General features: G+C 42.7%; 1 protein-coding gene across 1 annotated transcript in view; it reads left to right on the top strand.

Moving 5' to 3' along the window:
- MAP4K5 (mitogen-activated protein kinase kinase kinase kinase 5) overlaps nucleotides 1-20,715 on the top strand; it is a 71,804-nt gene that overhangs the window by 3,669 nt on the left and 47,420 nt on the right. Inside the window, exon 2 of the mRNA XM_009321634.1 lies at nucleotides 18,382-18,439. Coding sequence (XP_009319909.1) covers nucleotides 18,382-18,439 — 58 coding nt within the window. The remainder of the gene's footprint in view (nucleotides 1-18,381; nucleotides 18,440-20,715) is intronic.

Here is a 20,715-nt window from a genome sequence, read left to right as displayed (position 1 = left end):
TGTCGTGGTGAGAGATGTGGGGTCACCACCCCTCACACGTAAAAAGGAATTTAAAGTCTTCTACATGTGTGAGTGCCTTCACCGTCAGCCTGTTGACTCTGCTGGGGAACAAAAAGACTTCCACTCGCTACTACCTCCACTATCTCTTTCTCCCCCAACTACACAAGGCTTGGGTTTTTTGTGGTTTTTAAGGCAAATGCCCCAAACAGAGTTTTAACTAATCTTTGATTTTGGAGAAGGGGAACAAAAGGATGGTTTATGTAGGCTGGCTTTTTGAATGCTCTTGTTTGGCAGCTGAGCTGAAAGATCATGTATTTGCTCAGCCCAGCACCCTCTGCAGGCTGCTTTTGTGGGATGAATAGCTGGATGTCTGTCCTCACTGAGAGGCGATGATCAAATATGATCTTGTGCAGCAATTCTAAAGCTGTCTTGTTTTGGTTTTTCCAAGCAGGGTTGTGAACAGTGCTGCAGTGACTTTCTTTAAAAATAAGCACAGGGGGAGAGAAATGTACCAAACTAATAGCAGAAACTATCTGTAAACAAGAGATGCATATTTATTAAATATCATGGAAATTCCATTCCTTCTTGAGTCACCTGCTCAGTCTCTCTTATTCTCTTGGGATTTTTTTTTTTTAATCTCCTGCACCAGGTAAAGACATTAACTTAGAAGAAACCTGTACTAGTTTGCCACTGATCACTGCTGCAGGAAAATAGGGAGCAATGAAATTGGATCGTGGCAGACAGAGACTCTTTTGCTCAAATACACTTTAAAAAAAAATTTTTTTTTTTTTAAAGGTTGCCATAAAAGTGGGACTCTGTCCAGTTTGAGTCAGGTTTCAGCCCTGCTTGTGTGGTCAGTGCCGTATTCTGAGAGCTCTGGTGTGTAATTCCTGGTGCAGTCAAAGGCTGTTGAGAACCTGTATTTGGTATCTTGAAAATAATTCTTAATGTCAGTCGAATTTCACAGATCATTTTGAACTGTGAAACTCACCGGTTAAAGCGTTCTACTACTTAAAGTCCACAGGTTAAGAATGGAGTATTAAGGCTTTGTTTTAATACCAGAGTACAGTTACGGCTATGGTAGTTTTTGATCGCATACTCCCAACTTTATACGAATATGTTTTGGCAGCTGCAGACCAATTGGATTGGCCATCCCTGATTCAGCAGTTCTGTCCCTGGTGAATAGACATTGCTTACACATATAAATTACCATAAAACATCTGTCACATCGGGGGATTCCACCCTTCCTCTCCAGATCAAAGCCTTCTGGTTAGCAGTGTTTGCTGTAGCCGTGCCTGAACTCTGCGTACTCTTGTTTTTCCATACGAAGGGTGTTTAGAATGGCATCGAACCAGTGCTGTTGAGTTTCTTCTTGTTGCTGTGGAGTTTCTCTTCTGGGGAATTGCACGCTTTTCTTTTAGGATGCAGTCAGTAGGATATATATAGTGCTGAGAACTGAGATGCTCAGTGGCTTATTGACACCCTCAGTTAGGATATTCAGGAGTGGGGGGGAGGCCCTTGCTTTTCCATTTGTAATCTTCGCAAGTTTTTTTTCTTTAATAAGCATTTGGTCTTTGCCGTGGAATATTCAAAGCTGTTTGGCTTTAAATATTACCTCCTGTTGCTCGTGTTTTCTGTTAATGGTAGGTTATGTGGTGGGAATAGAGTGTTTCTCCCTATGTCTATTTCTCCCTGTCTCTTACTTTCAAAAGCAGGTAGTCTCCAAAATCTTAAAAATAAGGTCTGATTTCTTTTCCAGCTCTTTTGAAGAGAGTTGTCCTCCTGGGTTAGGTCCTCAGAGGAGCCAAAGAAAGAGTGGTAGCAACTTTTCAGTGTGCTTCCATCAGCTGTGCCCAGCATCTCTTAAGCCAAGGAGGAACTGAGAGTTTGTTCTGTTGAGTTTAATGTCCTGTTGGCACCAGCCTTGTCTCTGATGCAGTTTTCAGTTGCGGTATTACTGTCTAGTACTCATCCTTCAGGAGACATTCTGCCGGGTAGATGATTTTGTTATTCCTCATTTATTCATGGTACAGTGAGGGAGGCTGAGGTGTCCTGTGGAATTGCACAGGAAGGAGTTAACCAGAGCGTGTTCTTTTGTTCCCTGCAATGTTGCACACATTTTTGGAGACGAGTCTGGAACACGAGAGGTGCTTTATATGAGCTGTGCCTTTTCTGCCTTCCACCCCAAAGCTTCGTTTCAACACGAGAGATCCATTCAGAGGAAGTGAATAGTGCAGTTCGTGCATCCCCTTTGAAACACACACACCACCCACCCTCCCAACAGCAGAGGAAATCTCTGAGAGGGAAGAACAGGTCAAAGATCAGAACATTTGCATACCAGTATCTACTTCATCTTTGTCTCCAGAAGATGCACTGGTCGTTTTCATTGCCAACACATTCAGATAACTTTGAATGTGTCCAAGATTTATAGCATGGAGTGTCTGAGTGATTCCCAGTTCCATCGGCAGAGGTGGGTGATAGAAGTACGCAGATCATCCATGTCAGAGAGAATAGCTCTTCCTGTTAGCAAGGCCGTCATGGAGTTTGCCAGCATATTTCGCTGACACCAGCAACTGTCCGGACGGCTCTGCAGCTGGAAAAACAAATGTACTTGCTTACCTTTATTCGTGTTTGGCACCTGGCTTCTTGGTTACGGCTGTGAATGAAAAGAAGAGGCAGCATCAACCCAAGGTAATTCCATTTGAGAACAATGCAAAATGGGTAGGTCTCCATATTCATAAAAGTTGTTCATCAACTCAAGGCAACCTCAATGCCTTGCATTTTAGATTGCCAAGACTTTCTCACACTTTGCCATTTTGTTAGGATTTCAGATTTTATATTTCTTCAAGAAGTTAGAATAGTTCTTCCCCAATTTCTGAAGGATTCCTAACAATAAGAGCACTCAGCAAGGTCTGGTGGATGCAGCAGCCTTCGATTTGTGGTTTGTGGCAGTTTTGGTGGTCCTGAGTGTGTTCTGGCATTCCAATAAAAAGTCAATGAGAAGGGCAGGGTATTTTGTTCAAGGTTTTGCACCTGTGATCTATAAAACCAGATGCTACCTTGCTTTTAATGGGAGTAGGTAAATAATGCAGACCTGATGCTGACAGTAGTTGAAAAACAGCAAAAGACAATCTATTCCACCAGGCCTTCCCCAAATCTCCTTGCAGAGCCTCTACCTATGGAAGAGGTATTGCAGAGGTCATTTATCTGAACTTCCCATTTGGCCTCACCAAGTAGAGTAATCTTTCTGACAGGTTAACTCAATCTGTCTAATTATAATGACCATATTATGTATCACCACGTTTTTCTCCAAGCTGTGGTTTGCTAGACTGGAGAGCATGTTTACACAGGCAGCACCATACAGCATTATTTGTCATGCATCTCCCACCCCCTTTCCCTTTTCTCATTTAGGGAATCTGTTCAAGAGTGGCTTGTCTGAAAAATTGGAGTCCCTTCTGTTTATCAAAATAGCAGAGCGGCTCCGCTGAGAGTGAAACACCTTTTAACACCGTTCCCACCTAACCAGCTCTGCAAAATCAGTATCTTAATCTGTTGGATAATATTTAGCCTGTTGGCATCATTTTGAGACCCAGACCTGCCTGCTCACATGTTCCCCTGGAGCTGGCCCACAGGAAATGTCTTCATCACATGAAGGTCTGAGCTGTCGGGAGCTCCTCGCCTACGGTGGCTGGATAAACTGCTCTTCCTTCCTAGATCGTTTGGGGTAAAATTTCAGTGTTTGGTACAGAGGGGTTTCCATTCTGCTCTTCAGCTTCCTAAGTTCCTTCACCCAAGCGTTAGAGTAATTCATTTTATCCGGCATGGTGGATAGTGTCTGCAGGGTCCTTCTCAGCTGCTCAAAGAGCTGAAGCTTACCTTCCCCCGTGGCGGATGGAAGACGCCGTGCCAAGAAGCCGAGACTTGACCGTGTCTCTGGAGCTCTCGCACTCTTTTGGTGAAAAAAGCTCACGGGAGGGTGAGCAGAGGAATTGCTTCCTGGCTTTTCCTTCAGCCGGGACCGGAGGTCGGGGCAAATCTGTTTTGTGGGTGCTGTTTCCATCCTGCCCCTGTCAAATCCCAAGGAAAGGGATTCAAGAGGGGACTTGCTTACGTGGAAACATTAGGAGGACGGGGGGGGCATTAGGGAAAGGGCTAACATCTTATCTCTGAGTCAGTGACCACTAACAGAGCCGTCGGACACAGGACAGCATGTTTCTCTTGGCTGTGTCAAGAGGTAGTCGAATTATAGGACTAGTGCATTTAGCATCACAGATCTCATGAAGTTGCTCACTTTTGAGACTGCAGGATGCTAAGATATGGTTTGAGCAGATGCTGGTCAGTATGTCAAGAGCAGGCAGTAAAAAAATCTGAAATTGTTGCAACAGAGGGAGAATAAGAAGTGCCAAGGCTTTTGTTCCAAAGCCTTAGCCTCTTCCAGTCCTTTTCCCTAGTCTGTTATCCTATGTGTTGCTATACGTGTTTCTGCTGACTTCTCTGCTCCTGAAGATAGTGAGAAGATCATGCAAGATGCAGTCAGGGATATCCCTCAGAGCTTTGAGCTGGCCCGCAGTCCTGGTGGCCAGAACTGCTGCATTTACTGAACTGATCCTTCAAAATGGCATCTTTAATGCCATATTTGATATTTTGGCATGTTGGAATTACTCTTCTCCCAAGTCTATTTTTGTGTCTTCCACATGAATATAGTGTAGAGAAAGTTCATGTTTTCATAGAGATGAGGAAGATCTGGCTGGATATTTCCAGAAAGCTGAATGAAACATATTTTCAGGTTAGTGCAAACAGCTGGATTTGTAGCCTGTTGAAATGTGAATTTTGAGACATTCCAGAAAGGCAGGTGCTGTTTATCTTCAGAGAGCGAAGAGGTCGTTGCAGGGGGACTCTGTTGGCTTATTTGTAAGAAATCGTTTTTGAACTTTCTTTGTGTAGCTCTTTCTCCTGTGCAACATTAAAGGCATCATTTCTTCTTACATTTAATGTGATGGTCCACCCCAAGAAGCTGTATTCTTGTTCTGTTCTCGGCTGTGAGTGTGGCTGTTCGCTGATCGTTGCTATTGAAGCAATACAGAATTGTGTTGCATTTGCCTTAACTCGCTCTTTAATGTACAGATGTGCAAGATAGTTGAATTATAATCATTAGACTCCCAAAAATGTTTGGGAAATTTAGTCATTAATCTTAAGGGAAGATAAGTGGTAACGCACAGGCATGGAAATGTAAACGTCGTAGGTAGAAAGAATAAAGGTGCGGCCATCTTTTACAGATGTACTTTGCCTTGATAAAACTTAAAGAGTTAAAATTTGAGAGGAAGCAATGCCTGATGAGTGTTCATTGCTCTCCAGTGATGTGACAGCTTCAGGTATTTGTGTTGTATTTATGAGGGGTTTGAAAACAGTAGCAGCTGAAATTTTTCTTTTGATGCACTTGGTCTATGGTGGGGTAGGGGAGAATATTTGATGTATCACTTGCAGGTATTCACAGTTGTGTTGTCTGTCAGAGGGGGGTTGTTCATTTAAATATAATGATAGACTCTCTTAAACAGCTGAGATCTCTTTTCATTTAAACCTGTTTCTGTGAAGGAAATGTTGCTATTTTAAATGCCCCCTGCCTTAAGAGGACGATTTCTATTGCAGGGGAGAGGATAATGATACGATACGTGGGGGGAGGCAACTGAACTAGGCTCAACGACATGGGCATCGCTTTTGTAGCATTAGCAGCTCACGAGGGGTGAGGGTTTCTGAGGCTGGACAGGGTGTATCTGCATAGTCAAAATACCTTCACCAGGTATTTAGGAGGAGGCTGGGTCAGTAATTAGACAGGATAAGCAGCTTCTGATAACGCTGTTTCGTTTTGTCAGGCATGTCTGTGTTTAAATTTAAAGCACTGTTTGAGTTCTGGTCCTCTGCTTCTTGGTTAATTGTGAGGAGGCATGACTAACGTTTAGATTAACATAGTGCCTTTAAAACTTTGCCAAACGGTTCCTGTCTAGGGAGCCTGTTTTTAAATTTGGCTCACAATATCAAACCGGGGACAAAGGGAGTTATGAGGATGGGTAGGGAGATCTTGAGAATGTTTTATGATCTGCCATCGCTTCAGCAGTCACAACCAACCACCTGTTCAGGGTACATGAAGATAAATTTTTCTTCTTTCTCATTCCATAGGTGTTGAGGTTTGTCTAAATCCTACACTGGGATGTCTTGAGTATGGACTGACTGTGCTGACTTGCGCGGCAAAGTTAGCTCCTGTAGGGGTGGAATTTGGAAGGAGGAGGAGGACAGGCAGGCAAAGAGGAACAAGGCAAGATGGAAGATGTTCTGTAGTATATTAAAATTGAAAAGAAAAAAAACATTTCTTTAAAATTCCAGTTAAATCATCAGGCCTAATTTACTGCAATATTATAATTTCTGTAGCAAGCCTATTATTCGAGCAGCATGTTTTTGGTCCATGTTTTAAAGAAAGTTGAACCAGTAAACTGAGGAAGTCAATGGCCAAGTGCTTGAAACCAGGCTGCTGAAGTGAAACCGGTGTTTGACACCTGTAGATTAACCTACAGAAAAAATTTGTTTCTTCTTTTCAAGTTACATCATTTAAATGAGTGGATCAGTCAAAATTGGGGGGAGGGGAATCAAACCACTTACTTTTCTCTCCTCCATTCTGGCTAAAAATAAGGTGTGAAAGCATAAGATAGCTGTAAAATCATGAAAGATACCATCTGTAATGAAATGGCAGCATATTTCCTCTCTTTACTTAATCAGCGTAAGTGCAAAACATACTTTATACTTAACCTTTCTCATGTATCTAGCACATTCAAAAGTTCTAATTTTCCTCATTAAAAAACTTATAAAATGTAATTTCTGTTTATTTCAGCAGAATCCCAGGCTGTGATTTTGAATTACCTACTGAAGTAGAAATATTACTGATCACTATTTCATCATCATAAGATATAAAATTAAGATGGTATATAAATGTTGGGTTTCATTCTAAACAGTGGCACCGTCCCAGTAGCCAGAAAGAAGCAGGCACACTGTGGTATGTATACACATGTACACAAATGAAGTTGAGAGGCAATCGTTATGTCTTACCCATCTTCCGCCCCAAGAAGGTGACAACTGATATAGAATAGGTGCAAACCAAAGCTTAATCTTAGGACAGAAGAAGAATCTCACTGCTCCTATTTTTAACTAATTTTCTTTTAACTCCTTTGCTTTACACAGCTGCTTTTTTATTTATTCTTTCTATTCTGGTCGCTGTTTTATTAAACAATAACGACAGCAAAGAACAAAACACCCAGACCTATTTTCTTCATGAAGACAACATTATGGTTTGTTCCTTTTAGTTTTGTAACTGTTAGTTCATCTCTGAGGAATTGAAATTTAAGGAGGCAATTAGTGAACAGCTTTGTTGAAGTTAGATTTTTTCCCTACTTAAATCTACATTTTTCACCTGCACCTCTAGATTCTCTCAAACAAATTACAATAAGGAAAAGGAGTCAATATAGACTTGTACCCTGTGTTTGGAAGGCTTGGTACTGCAGAAGAGCCTGTGTGTGACATGAAAAGCTCGAGGGGTTTGCCCAAACACTGTAGTTAAAAATGAGCTTGCACACACGGCTCAGTTACAGCATGAAGCACTGCAGTTCTAGGCAAAATAGCTTCAATAAAACAAAAACCCCAGCAAAATGCATACACTTGGATATTTTATTTGGAGTAATCTGGAAGTATGTCCAAAAGTGTTTCTGGTGTTTTAGGAAGTTGCATGCAGATAGTGATGGTATAAGAGTTGTAATCTCTGAATTGTAGTTTCTTCTCCTCTTTAGAATGCCAACAGCGGTTCCTCAGTTCTGTCTTTCTGAAGAGAAACACCTTATTGTGCATTAGCTCATGGTTACAAAGCAAAGCAGTAAAAAATTTCTTTTTCGTTGGTGTCAAAAAAGTAAAACGATGGTCTTAAAATTCTTTAATGCAACACAAGTGGCTTTAAAAAAAAAAAAAAAGGCAAGCCATTGCCTTTTCCTTCAGAAACTTCTTTTTCCTCCCTGCCTAGAAAGCCAGATTCCTTGTTGTGATGGGAAAGCGCGGTCCAGTGCTTTGGACCCCAGCCATGGATTTCCTGCGTGACTATGACATATTGCTTAGCGGTTCCATCCTTGTTATGTACAAATAATCATAAGTTCGTCATAGCTTCCCTGAAGTAATAAAATGTTGGTGCCTACCATGGGAGTTCCTTATGCATGAAGTGGGGTTAATAGTGCTGTCTTGACTTGGTAGGGATGTGAGGGGACTGAGTGCTGTGCCTGATCAACTCACTGCTTTTTCTTTTCAGTGGAAAGAAGAGACGTAGATGCTTTGCTTCAAGTATTTTGGCTGACACATCTCTTACTTCTTTCATCTCTAAGGAATAAATAAATTCCCCTGCAGCTGATAAAATCTGTAATCTTTTAATGTTGCTTGAATTTGTACTCCGTAATACTGTGGGGTTTTTTCATGTGTCGTGGTCTATGCAGTCAATGTAGGAATAAAATAAAATTGTCTTACATTTATTCTTCCTATCTTCTGGTGAATAAACCCTTTTAAAATCCATCAATCAATCTCGGTTTGTAGTTTAATAATAAGTTTGAAGTTTGGGTTTTTTTCTTTTTTTTTTCTTCTTTCCCCTATTTTATGCCCTGGCCAGTAAAGCTGTTAGACATCTGCTCAATTTTAAGTATACTAGCAGTTTCATGGGCATTCTTTCATTTGTGTGATCTTATGTTAAAAAATGTATATGATTCCTCAGGAAAGTAAGCTATTTCTAGTAGCCTTTCAAAACAATCTAATGGACATAGTTGTAACTTGAAAAAGTACTTTTTTGTTTTGGTTCTTGCCAGCGGTCTGCTCCAACTGAGTCAAAATTGGGCTCTCTTTTTTTTTTTTCCCTCTCATGTGGTATTTGTTTGTATCTTTTGTGCTGCGTTAGTTGCTAAATAGTACTTTTGTGGTCAGGGTCTGTTTCTAGCTTTAACTTTTCAATTTTGGAAGGATCGTGCCAAATACTTTGCAAATGATGACCTGCCAAGAAAATTTCCTAGGAGAATAACCAACCTCTACTTGGAAGCATATAGCTGACTTCTTTTATTTTATTTTTTCCCCTAAATAAATGTTGTGAAGACGTGCACTGCTCTTTGCTTTGTTATGATTGTTATCCTTATTGCCGTAGGTCTTTGTCCTTCAGTAGTTATTGCTAGGAATGAGAATTAAATGTTTTAGTGGTCGCTGAGATCTGTAGCAGAACTGTAAAGCCACTTTGCTTATACAAATCCTTAGTCGGGTTTTCTGTGCTGGAATAAAAGGAGTTGGCCTAACATCATTAATGAGCTTTTAATCCCTTATTGCTTGAGTTAATTGGCCTTGAGTAAGAAAGTGTCTGAAGTCTGTGAGTGAAAGGTAGGTTCCCCTCCTCCCAGTTCTCTCTGCAAGAGATATACTATCTAAATTTTACCAACTGCCAGTAAAAGTAAATACAATTAAGCCTTATTTGCATTATGGCTGTGCTTAGGAGTGCCAGTCACAGATCTTACTGCACTGGGTTTCAGGTTTTAATGTGGAATTTATTTAAACCCTGGTACTTTTGTGTATTCTGGGTTCTGCTCCTTTAATAAGGGAAACTGCCAGTGCTGTAAACGTGGAAATAGGGAGTAGCAGCTGTGAAGTTTGCTTCCTGCTTTGTACTGCTGCGTGTTCCTCGTCTGAAGGACGAAGAGTGGCACTGTCCATCTGGAGAGCACCCACAAAATCAATATTTGTACAACATTCAGCTCTGATATCCAGAGTGATGGCTCTCTTAGTAGTGCCGCTGCAGTATAAACTAGCTGACACAGAAATACCTATGAAAAGTAAAATTAGCGGGTGAATCTATTTTTGGTTTATCCCAAAAAGTAGTAACAGTGATGGTTGTAAGAGATTGTTCTCTTTTAGTGTATTGAATCTACAAAGTCTCTGTTAGGGAAATGGTTTCTGAAAGCCTCTGTGCCTTCGCTATAAAGGAGCCTGGTACTGCTCTCGATCTTGGAAATCCAGCTGGAAGGTTGCAGAGTGAACAATTGCCTCTGGGTGTTTCTGCTTCCTAAAAGAGCAAGAACCCTGAAAATTAGAAATTGCTGTTAGGTGTCTTTTTCGAGCAGCAAAGACTAGCTGGACATCTGCTTCACATGTGAGCTGCCCTGGCACACCTTGGGTGATGAACGGAGCGTTGTGAGGACTCAAGATGGGAGAGGCAGTTGTTTCTGTCTGGCACAAATCTCAGTCCATTCAGTAAGTTTTGCATTAATATTTGACGGAGTTGTCCCACTTTTTTTTTTTTTTAAGCTATCCTCTTTTGTTCCTTCTTCTATGTTTTTAATCCATCCATAGACCTTCCCACACGAAGGAGAAAAATGTGTTCAGCATCTGTTAACGGAGATGCTCTCAGCACTGAGCAGGGGGGTCTTTACTGAGTCCAGTGCTCTGTTTAGGTCTTCTCAGGATGGGGACTTTTGGTTAGGTTTTGCTTATTTTGTTTTATATAAAAGAAAAGAAAAAAAACCTACAAAACTCTGCAGCAATTGCACCTCTGTGGGTTTGGTACATGCACGCCTCCGAAGGTAAGATACAGGGGAATGCAGGAAAAAAACACATGGGTCGTATACCATTTCTGCGAGTCTTCTGAGGATGCTAGTGGGGTGTGCTGCCTGGTACTGGGACAGGAACCAGCACGCTCTCTGTTCAGTCTAAAACTGGAAAGCAATAGTGGGAGCTACTATTTTTGGCTGGAGCTCAGGCAGAGGAGCTCTGCAGCCGCTCCGTGGCCTGTACAGGCGATTCTCCCGCTTGTGCACCGCCCCGACACCAAGGTCTGCATCTGCTCTGAGCAAACGGCAGCCTTCCACTTTCTTTGCAGGGTGCTGCTCAGGTGAGCACTTCAGGAGATCATGTTCAGCGGTGAGCAGTCAGAACTGGCCTCTCTGCTTGGGTTAATCTTTACCTGCAAATTTTCAAGGATTTTTTTTTTCCTCAGAGCTTTTGGAGAGGTTGATTTCTTTTACAAAAGTGCTTTCCTGATGTTGTACAGGACTGCAAAAGGTTGCGGTATCCTTGTGAAGGATAGCAATTCTAGGCTCACACAGTGGGGATTAACTCCTGTTGCTTTTAAGCTGGGTTTTCTGAGAAGCTTTCCAGTTATGTATTGACTTTTAAGGAATACCCAGCTCTACTGTCTGGGTGTTAAACTCAGCTGGTAAAGAGATGGTGTTTCAGAAGTACAAGCCTCTCCTTTCCATTTATTAAGAGTATGTCCAGCGTTGCTGTTCTTTGCTTTAGCTGCCTGAGAGTTTTCCAGCTCTGTTTGCAGAGCATTTTTTAAAACTGACAGACTGATTTATGTAAATCGTAAGAGTAAGCAAAATTGTATAGTTAATTATGATAAACAGTAAGAATGCTTATTTGAACTTCTGCATTAGGATGTAATTCAAATTCTGTTACAGACCAGCAGGTTGCCATCCACCAAGATCGAATTCTTCTCTAACACATCAGTTGCTGCTTATTTGAGGGATAAAGGGTAATCTAGCAGATCAGAAACCTAATCCAGTCCGACAGTTCCTGTTAGATTTCTTAATATTGCATCCTGGGTACTGATTTTTGTGGATGGATGTTTGTGTGTTTACAAAAAACCCCCAAGCAAATGATGAAACCCTCAAAAGTTATTGTTGTGTTAGAGTTACCGAGGCCCCCTGAGGACTTGCTGTCCTCCATGGCAGGTCTCTCTGTTGAGGATGCAGCATAGCGTGAGACCTCAGAACCCTGGCGTTGCTCTTGAGGGCTTCTTCTTGTGTGCTGGGAACAACAGTGAGGAATCACGGGTCTCGTCTTGAGAAATAAGTCCTTCCTTTGCAGAAATGCCTCATCTCTGTGCATGACCAGTTTGAGTGTAGGATAAAAAAGCTGAAATGGGGTTACATACAAGAATGTGGCGTGTTCATGGGAGTGTTTGTATCGTATGGGAGAGGGATACTATACCAAGTAGCGAAACCCAAATCCTCACGTAGAAAAGCTCACAGCTGAAGTGCTGCTGAAAGGTCTGGTGGTTGTGCCAAGCTGTGGCAGTTGCTCGCTGAAGTTTTACTCCACAGATGGGCTGGTTGTGGTGGCATCTTCAGGATCCCATCTTCTCTTTCAAGGTCTCTGTGCTCCTGCCTTCTGGTACATATATACAGTAGTCTTGGTTTGTTCAGGTATCCTGTTCCCTTTTATTCCCCTGATGCCTGTAATGTTTTGGATTTTCTTTTTTAATCACCACTAAAATACTTACTGTGCTTCCTGCGTGTAAGAAAGGAATCTGTTTTTGTGGATTTAGAGCAGCCCAGGTGAGAGACATTTCTTTGGGTCACCTTAGTTGGCTGAGAGCTCTAGGTAGTGGTAGATATGAATTCTGAGATGTAGGTAGGTGAATTCAAGGGTCTCTTTGGTGATACTGTGACACATGGAAAGAACGGTGCAGCATAATGGGAATTTCAAGACCGCATAGATCAGGTTAAGAGTTACAAAGTGTAAGCGGTCAGAAACTAGAAAGCAGGTGAGAAACTTCTATTTCAGTCGCTAGGTAGGAGGTCAGGGTACTTTTTGAAGGTATATACAGTAACTGAGGAGAAGCAGGCAGGACTTGAGACAGCAAAACATCGTGGTCACTGATGAGTGAAGCTTGGCAAGGAATAAATAAGATGGGGATACATGGGAGGGTTGCTACAGGAGCTGCAATTATGATTAGATTAAATGAAGACATGGTCGAACAAACGGCTCTTGTGGTGAATTGGGCTGGAGATCAAGGCTGGAGATCAGACAACTACGTTGGGGCGAGGAGGGGATTTCACCATGGAAATTGAAAACACTAATTTGGAGGCTGTGAGAGTGATATTGCTGTCTGAATCTTCCCCTTCTCTTCCTCGGTGTTGAAGGACAAAGTGGCTGGACAAGGAGACTGACCACATAAACTTGCATTCAGATGTCCAAGTGAAATGATTCTCCAATTTTTGTCCATCTCACGCAGCTTAGTACTCTGGGCCCCCTGGGGTGGAATTGTCTGGCTTGTGTTCTTAAATATAAATAAAACAAAACTGCAGAGTGCGTAATTGGTTCTGAAACAGTTTTCTGTGTTATTTCTGGTCATTAGTTATAGAAAGTGTCCTATCCAAAATGTGTTTTCTCATGTGCATTGTTTGGATATGTGGTGGGAAGCATCGTACACAGGGATTGCCATGGGTATCACGTTGGGTTCCACTGTACCATGACAGCTTTTTGATGGAGTTCTGAGAAGAAAGTTAAGTCTCTGTGGGAAAACCCAATTATTTTTTGTATGTATTATCATAAAACTCTCCCAACTCCCCAAACCACCAGTCCTACCAATAGTGCACCTCCCATTTTTGAGCGTGGCGTTGGGACGCGCCACTGACATTGTGCCTCAGTTGGAAGAACGTTGTGTTGCTCCTGGATTGACAGCCTAACACAGGCTCTGTCTGCAGCCAGTCCTTGTTGCAGAAGGCACCGTGCAGATCCTGATCCAGTTGCTGGGAGAGTGCATCAGGAAAGTGCCGCCATTTGCTTGCTGAGCTCTTAACCACTTTCTGAAGTATCCGCTGTTTGAGACAGGACCATGAGTTTAAAGGAACCTTTAATCTGCTCTGGTGCAGCTGTGTGTATGCTTGAGGGAATCTGGTTTGCATTGGCTGGTGCTGACATATGCTGGGGAAAAAAGTGTAATGGTTATTGTGCTGTCACATTAAACTAGTGACATGTAATCTCCTAGGTCGCTAAAACTATGCAGTGGGATATTCAAAAAAAGGAGTACTTGTGTCTTGATTTATTTTGAACACAGACTCTGTGTGATGTTCTGTAGTATTAGTATTTAGCTGCTGAAATATTCTGGAAGAGCTGTGCTCGGTGGGATGCCGTCACAGCCGGCATCCTATAGTAGGCTATAGGAGAGCTGAAGAAGAGGTGGCCAAAAGACTACTACCTAGCTCTTTTTTCTCAGTAAATATACTCTGTATATGACATTGAGCGAAATAAATTTGACTGTGCGGCTCACCTCATTCAAATATACCCTTGTTCTGGTCCCATTCTTGCGCAGGCCAAGTTTCTGTCGGAGCTTTGCAATCCTTCTGCCAAAATCCTATAGTTTTAATTTTCATTCTGAGTAGTGTGGAACATAATTTTCGGTTTTGAGTCTCATTAAATAAAATGAAGGTCGATACGAACCGATAGCAAAAGCTCTGTCTTCCTCTCGGGGAAAGTCTTGCAGCAAGTCCCCTGATCTGCGGAGGAAGTCGGGCTCCGCTTCTGTCACGTGGGAGCCGGGCCACGTTGCTGACGGGGATGTGGGCTGCAGTGTGGGAGGGAGCTGTGCAAATGCTGAGCTTTGGCTTTTAGCCCTTAGTGTCATGATGAGTTCTTAGGAGACTTCCTTACATATTGAAGGAATCAAGGCCAGCAGAATTAAAGGCAATAAGAAATCTAACAGGTTTTATCTTTCATTAGACTGAAATATTAGAAATATTAGAATTCAGAAGAGATAATCAGATTTCATGATATATATGTCATCTTTATGTGATAAATGCATATAAATAATAACCTGCTACGTCAATAATAGCTCATGAGATACTGAACAGCAGCTATACTTGTTAATTGGCAGGTCTGGATTACTTGGCATGCAGGGGAGAACATGGCCTCTGGCTGGTTTCAGCTAATGTTGAATTAAGACTTGAAATACTGAGGAAATTGCAGGGGATGGGAAGGAGGCAGGTATTTTGCTGTTAGGTTTTAAAAATGTAAATTAGGTGACTAGGAGAACTATAATTTCTTAGCTTTACTTCAATTTCCCCCCCTCCAATGAAGAAGTATATCAATAAGACAAATTCATAGATCATTAACTAATTCTTCACATCAGGGAAATTATGGAGAACTTATATTTTTGTCAAATATCATCTGTAGTAAAATTTTAGGTTTGATTCACAAAGCCAGCAATGTTGATGTAGTGCATTCCTGTCTGTGACTTCCTTGATACTACGCAGTCCTTTTTTGAAAAGTAGAACGATGCAAACTGTAGTCACCCATAGGAAATGAGTTGAGAATTTCTTAAACTAACATGTCTCAAAATGATTTGAGGAACCCTTATTTGACAGTTTTCATATCTAGCTGTGTACCATGGAAAACCAGTTTTTAGCCCTCGCCTTCTTACATTTTTAATGATGTGCAAGGTAACAGTAATTCATTATTGATCAAGTTTTCAGCTTACCGAGAGGTGTGCAAGAGAAAAGTTTAAAAAACAAGAGTGACAGCAGAGAGAGATGTGTGTACCCGTGTAAAGCTGGTGCAATCCAAGATGAAGGAACAAAAGCCATCAGTCGCGTTTGCGGGACGTCTCTTGGGAAGCGGTTTGGGTAATTTGCTGCATGCTTGCAATACAACTGTGTAAACTGAAGATCTAATACAGTTCCTGTATCTGTGAGCATCCGAACAAGGATATTGAGGATTGGGGAATACTCAGCATTTTTGCCTTTGGTGCTGGCATGATAGGCGTTAAGTAGCATGTGTGGTCTTGCTGTCATCAACTCGAGGACATGTTCGGTCGGAAGATTAAACTGTAGGACCAGAAAACCGGTCTTAGGGCAAGTGGCTCAGATAACTTGATGTGTTTAGTTCATAAATACCAGCCCGGTGGAGAGCTTTCCACTCCAGCAGACAAAGTTTGATGGTTGAAACCCGAAATAGTCTATGTCCAGGCTATAGATGGTATGCAAAGACTTAATTGTCATATTGGATAGCAGCAGGACAAAATTTGGTGAAGCTCTATGGCCTATCGTGTGTGAGAGCTGAGCGCCAGTAATTGAAGTGATCTCCTCCGGCCTGAACCTTCGAGTCCCTGCCAAGCAGTCTGCATATCAAAGACCTTTGGCAGACTACATCCATTCCTTCAGGCTCCAACATAACAGTAGCAGTGGCAGTTATTGCTTATATGGAAAAGGAGTATCCATAAGGAATACGATCTTTTTTTGTACTTCAGAAATGAAGCTGATCTTCTGGAAACTGTGCAATCTCCTTTATCTGAACAGCTTAGCTGCTTGTGGATAAAAGTGTGGATAGTGGAGGTTCCCTGGCCTCACCAAGATAGAGTGTGTGCTTGGTCTCTGTCCTGGTTTTGGCTGGGATAGAGTTAATTTTCTTCCTAGTAGCTGGTACAGTGCTGTGTTTTGGACTTAGTACCAGAACAATGTTGATAACACACCGATGTTTTAGTTGTTGCTGAGCAGTGCTTACACTAGTCAAGGACTTTTCAACTTCCCGTGCTCTACCGACTGAGCAGGCTGGAGGTGCACGAGAAGCTGGGAGGGGGCACAGCCAGGACAGCTGACCCCAACTGGCCAAAGGGACATTCCATACCATGAGACGTCATGCTCAGTACATACACTGGGGGGAGCTGGCCGGGGGGGCCGCTGCTCGGGGACTGGCTGGGCATCGGTCGGCGGGTAGTGAGCAATTGCACTGTGCATCACTTGCTTTGTGTATTCTATTATTGTTGTTGTTGTTGTTATCATTATCATCATAATTATTATTATTACTATTTTACTTTATTTTATTTCAACTATTAAACTGTTCTTCTCTCAAGCCATGAGTTTTCTCACTTTTACCCTTCCGATTCTCTCCCTCATCCCACCGGGGGGGAGTGAGCGAGTGGCTGTGTGGGGCTCAGTTGTCGTCTGAGGTTAAACCACGACAGTCTCTTACAGGAACATCTGTGTTTCATAATGGTATTGTTAGGTGTAACAGTACCAGAGAGGTCCTAATCCTTTGTCCATGCTTGGGTGCATGCTCCTTCTGGATGTTGAAGGATGCCAATGATTTTGCTGTGGTCTAAAAACACATCTGATAGGAAGGTACTTCAAGAAGTGGTAAAGGTTTCCTTTGTGGTTAGCAGATAACTATCTGTTTCTGTGTTCAGTGATTTGGTCTGTTGGCTTCAGATGTTTGGTTCTATGGTACAGTTGTTCAGGTTCTCTTTGACTTCCGCTGAGTCATATTTGTGTCCTTGGCATGCGTTTTGACACCCATCTCTTGGCTGAGCACTACAGGACTTTGAAAGGCCAATTATTGTTTGTTTGTTTGTTTGTTTGTTTTTTCCCCCTGGCTGGAAAGCTTTTCCTGATTTGGAAGCTTGACGAAGTGTTGACAAAACTGAGGGGTTCATCTTTCAAGTTCTTGCTTTACCTGTTGTTAAACTAAGACTTCTTGTCCATACGCAAGAGAAGAGTGTTTTGTTCTGTAGTGGCTTCCTTCAGTTCAGTCCACGGGGGCAAATTTGCTTTGCATCCTCATCTTAAGTAACTGCCCAAATTGATTTCACCTAACCCAGTTTTCCCTTGATTTTCTACAATCTACCTCTTAACCAGATTTCATATATTCAGAAGACTGCATGTTTGTTAGGGTAAGAATGAAACAGTTGGGTTTAGACTCCTGTAATCTTTGGGTGATCAGCAAAAGGGGAATGCCACAGTGCCTAATTGGATCAGGTTGTGTGTCAAAAATAATATAGTTTAGCTCTGGTGATGGTGGCTGAGTGATTTAGAGCTCATTTTACTAGAGTTAAAAGCATTAATGAAATCCCCTCTTAACATTTTCTATAGCTGAGGTTCCTGTAACATTTTCCTCCAGCGCTGAATTCTCAGTGTGAAGTTTACAGCGTACCCGGAGAGGACAGTTCTGTAAAAGCTTAATTGGAGCTCCCTACCCCTTCTTCTTCTCGAAGGTCGTGGGGACGACTCGCCTCTGTCAGGGTCTGCTGGAAGGAGTTTGTTTTCAGCGTTAAGTTGTTCACAGGGAGCTGTGACTCATCCGTGCTGCATCTGCAGCGCTTCTCCCTGCCCCTCCACCTGTCAGCTCCACTTTCGGAGCACACTGAGGTTTAGCGCCGTGAGATGGGTGGTTGAGCACTGCATGCTCCATGCTCTGACAGTCCGTGTTGCAGCACCGCGCTTTTGTAACACCCCAGCAAGCAGGGATGGCAGAAACTTCTCAGTTTCAATAACCCTTAAAAATGGTGTTTGAGAGGCACGAACTCTCATTTGCTGGCAGATAGCTGGGGTTTTTTAAAGTCTTGAAAGGAAGTGCCAGTAACGCTTCACGACTCCAGCTAGGTTGATGCTGTGCTAATACCAAAACCGGATAATCCTCACCCAGGTTGCTCTCAACTAATTGCATTGTGCCATATTTGTAACACATGACATCATAGCGTATCTTCACAGTTTGTAAGACTCTGTGAGATGCCTTTGCAGTATAATTAAATATGTCTTAACTCTCTTATTTCAGGCTAGAAATCTTCATACAGGAGAACTGGCTGCTGTAAAAATAATCAAGTTAGAGCCTGGTAAGTTTTACATTCTTTTCTGTATTTTTGAATTGCATTTTCATTTTTTCCATATGTTTATTTTCACACAGCTGTGAAGCTCCAGACAAAAGAAGTGTTTGGGTTTTTTTCTAGTTTCAGCGGTTAGACGGCAGGAAGCACTGCAGGATGTACCATTACTTTTGGCTATGTCCTGCTCGCTGTTTCCTTGTTTGTTCATATCTGCTTTATCAATTGTTGCATAAAAAGGTGTTGCAGTTACAGTGTGTTGTTAGTACAAAGACAAGATCAAGGACAGATGGTAGGTTGTGAGCTCTGAGACAGTAGGGAGCTGGTAGGCTGTGTGAGTTGAAAGGGGGAAGGGACCAGGCAATGACGCTAATGCCCACCAAAGGTGCACTGGGAAAAACGAAGCCCTGTGCTTTTTAATGTGTCGTCTTTTTTCTAACCTGTGCTGAGGGAGGAGGATGGCTCGTACTATCATTTCCCCATGCATTTTGTGCCACTCCTCCTAAAAGCAGGAGAAGCTCATTTGCTGCCCAAAAGATTTGCTGAGCTGAAGCCTAATCTGAGTCCTGCATAGAGACTTGAAATCAGAAGTTGTGTCCTGAGTGGAAATGAGGAGAGGAGCTTTTTATCTCCTCAGTCATAACTCAGTCCCACCTGAGGATCCTGTATTTGTTAGAAGAAGTAATCTCTCATTACTTGGTCACTGGCATACCTTTCAAATCCCTCCTTAGCGTAGTCCTCTTCTGTGTCTCTTTGCCATGTTAGTGTCTCTGTGGCTGTGGTTTGCCTGAACTGCTGCGCTGTGTCTGTTCAGGGTCCTGGCTCTCTGGGACAGCGGCTGAGGGAGGCTCCTCCTGTGAATGTGTGCTTGCCCAGTGCTCGTGGACTGACGCCTGTAGCCTATGCAGCAATTAAGGGACAATTAAGAAAGTAGTAGGATTTATGGAGACACAATGAGATAGCTTCCATGACTGGAGTGCTGCAGGGAATGAATACAGACTCTTTAGGCAGGAAAAATGGAGGAAAATCTGGAAAGACGCATGACGTAGGAGAGGCTGGCAGAACTGAGTGTTTTTTACTCTGTGGACAAGAAGGCTGAAGAGGGATCTAACCACCGTCCTCCACGGCGGACTGGCAGAGGAGCTGGAGCCAGACTCTTGTCAGGAGTGCCCAGCGAAGGGGTGAGAGCCAGCCGGCACAGTCTGCACCAAGGGAGAGTCCAGCTGGATGTGGGGAAAATTCTTCACGAGGAGGGTGTTTGTGCTCTGGGGCAGGGCCCAGGGAGGTGGTGGGATCTCCGTCCTTGAAGATTTTCTGAAGTTGACTGGGCAAGGCCTTGAGCAACGTGACCTGACTCTGTGGTTAGCCCTGCTTGGAGCAGAAGGTTGGACCAGAGACCTCTGGAGGTTCCTGCCAACCTGTGTTCCGTGATTCAAGGTTTTGATGACCAGCACTGAAATGTCTCCAGTCCCTGAACACCAGCATCTATTCATGACTGACTGTATGTGTTAAAAGACTGTAATTTTGATGGGGAGCTCACAGTGTCAGTACATTGCTAGCAAGTGAGGTGGATGTGCTATTTTCCTCTTTCTTGCCTAGGAAAATATGTTGGTCTCATTGGCTTGTTGTTGCTTGGTTCTGTTCAGTCACTTGGGTTGAGAGGCATTGTGGGTTCTTAAACACAAAGGGTTTGCTAGTGTCTGTAGGTCCTTGATAAGCGGAAAGGCTGCCCTCTCTTCTCCCAGCCTCTCCAAATGTGCGTCCCTGAGGAGCTGAGCCCTGACAGATGGCTCTGCCCATCCCGCTGTTGTATTTTGTAGGTCTTCCAGCTTTCCGTTAAATCCGGGCTAGCAGAACTTTTCAAATTCTATGGTGCTTACCCAAGACATCTGACCAGCTCCTCTCCCATTGAGGATTCTATGACCAGTGGTATAGATAGTGATTGGAGAGTCAGTCTTAGAAACCAAATGTTATAAAATTTTTATTTTAGCCATATGAATAAAGATTCAGAGAAGACTGTTTTTAAATAGCAGTAAGTATGATCATTTTTCATAAAAGCTTAGTATTGTCCAGCTGACTTCTAGGCCAGCTAAATTTTTCCAACATGTCTGTTACCCTTGAATAATAATTTTCAAACCTTGACAGGAGGATCAATGCTTAACGCGTGATCGTGTGTGCCTCACCCCATATTTCTTGGTTGTGAAATCCTAGATCAAAACTTTGAGGGAAGAGTGATAATGTCTTTACAATTGGGTTTGTTTTTGTCGTCCAAAAAATCCTTCATGTTT

This window comes from Pygoscelis adeliae, unplaced genomic scaffold (genome assembly GCF_000699105.1).
Source record: "Pygoscelis adeliae isolate BGI_AS28 unplaced genomic scaffold, ASM69910v1 Scaffold43, whole genome shotgun sequence".
Classification (NCBI taxonomy): Eukaryota; Metazoa; Chordata; class Aves; order Sphenisciformes; family Spheniscidae; genus Pygoscelis; species Pygoscelis adeliae.
Note: the sequence above shows the minus strand (reverse complement) of the source record. Positions and strands in the feature narration are given on the sequence as shown.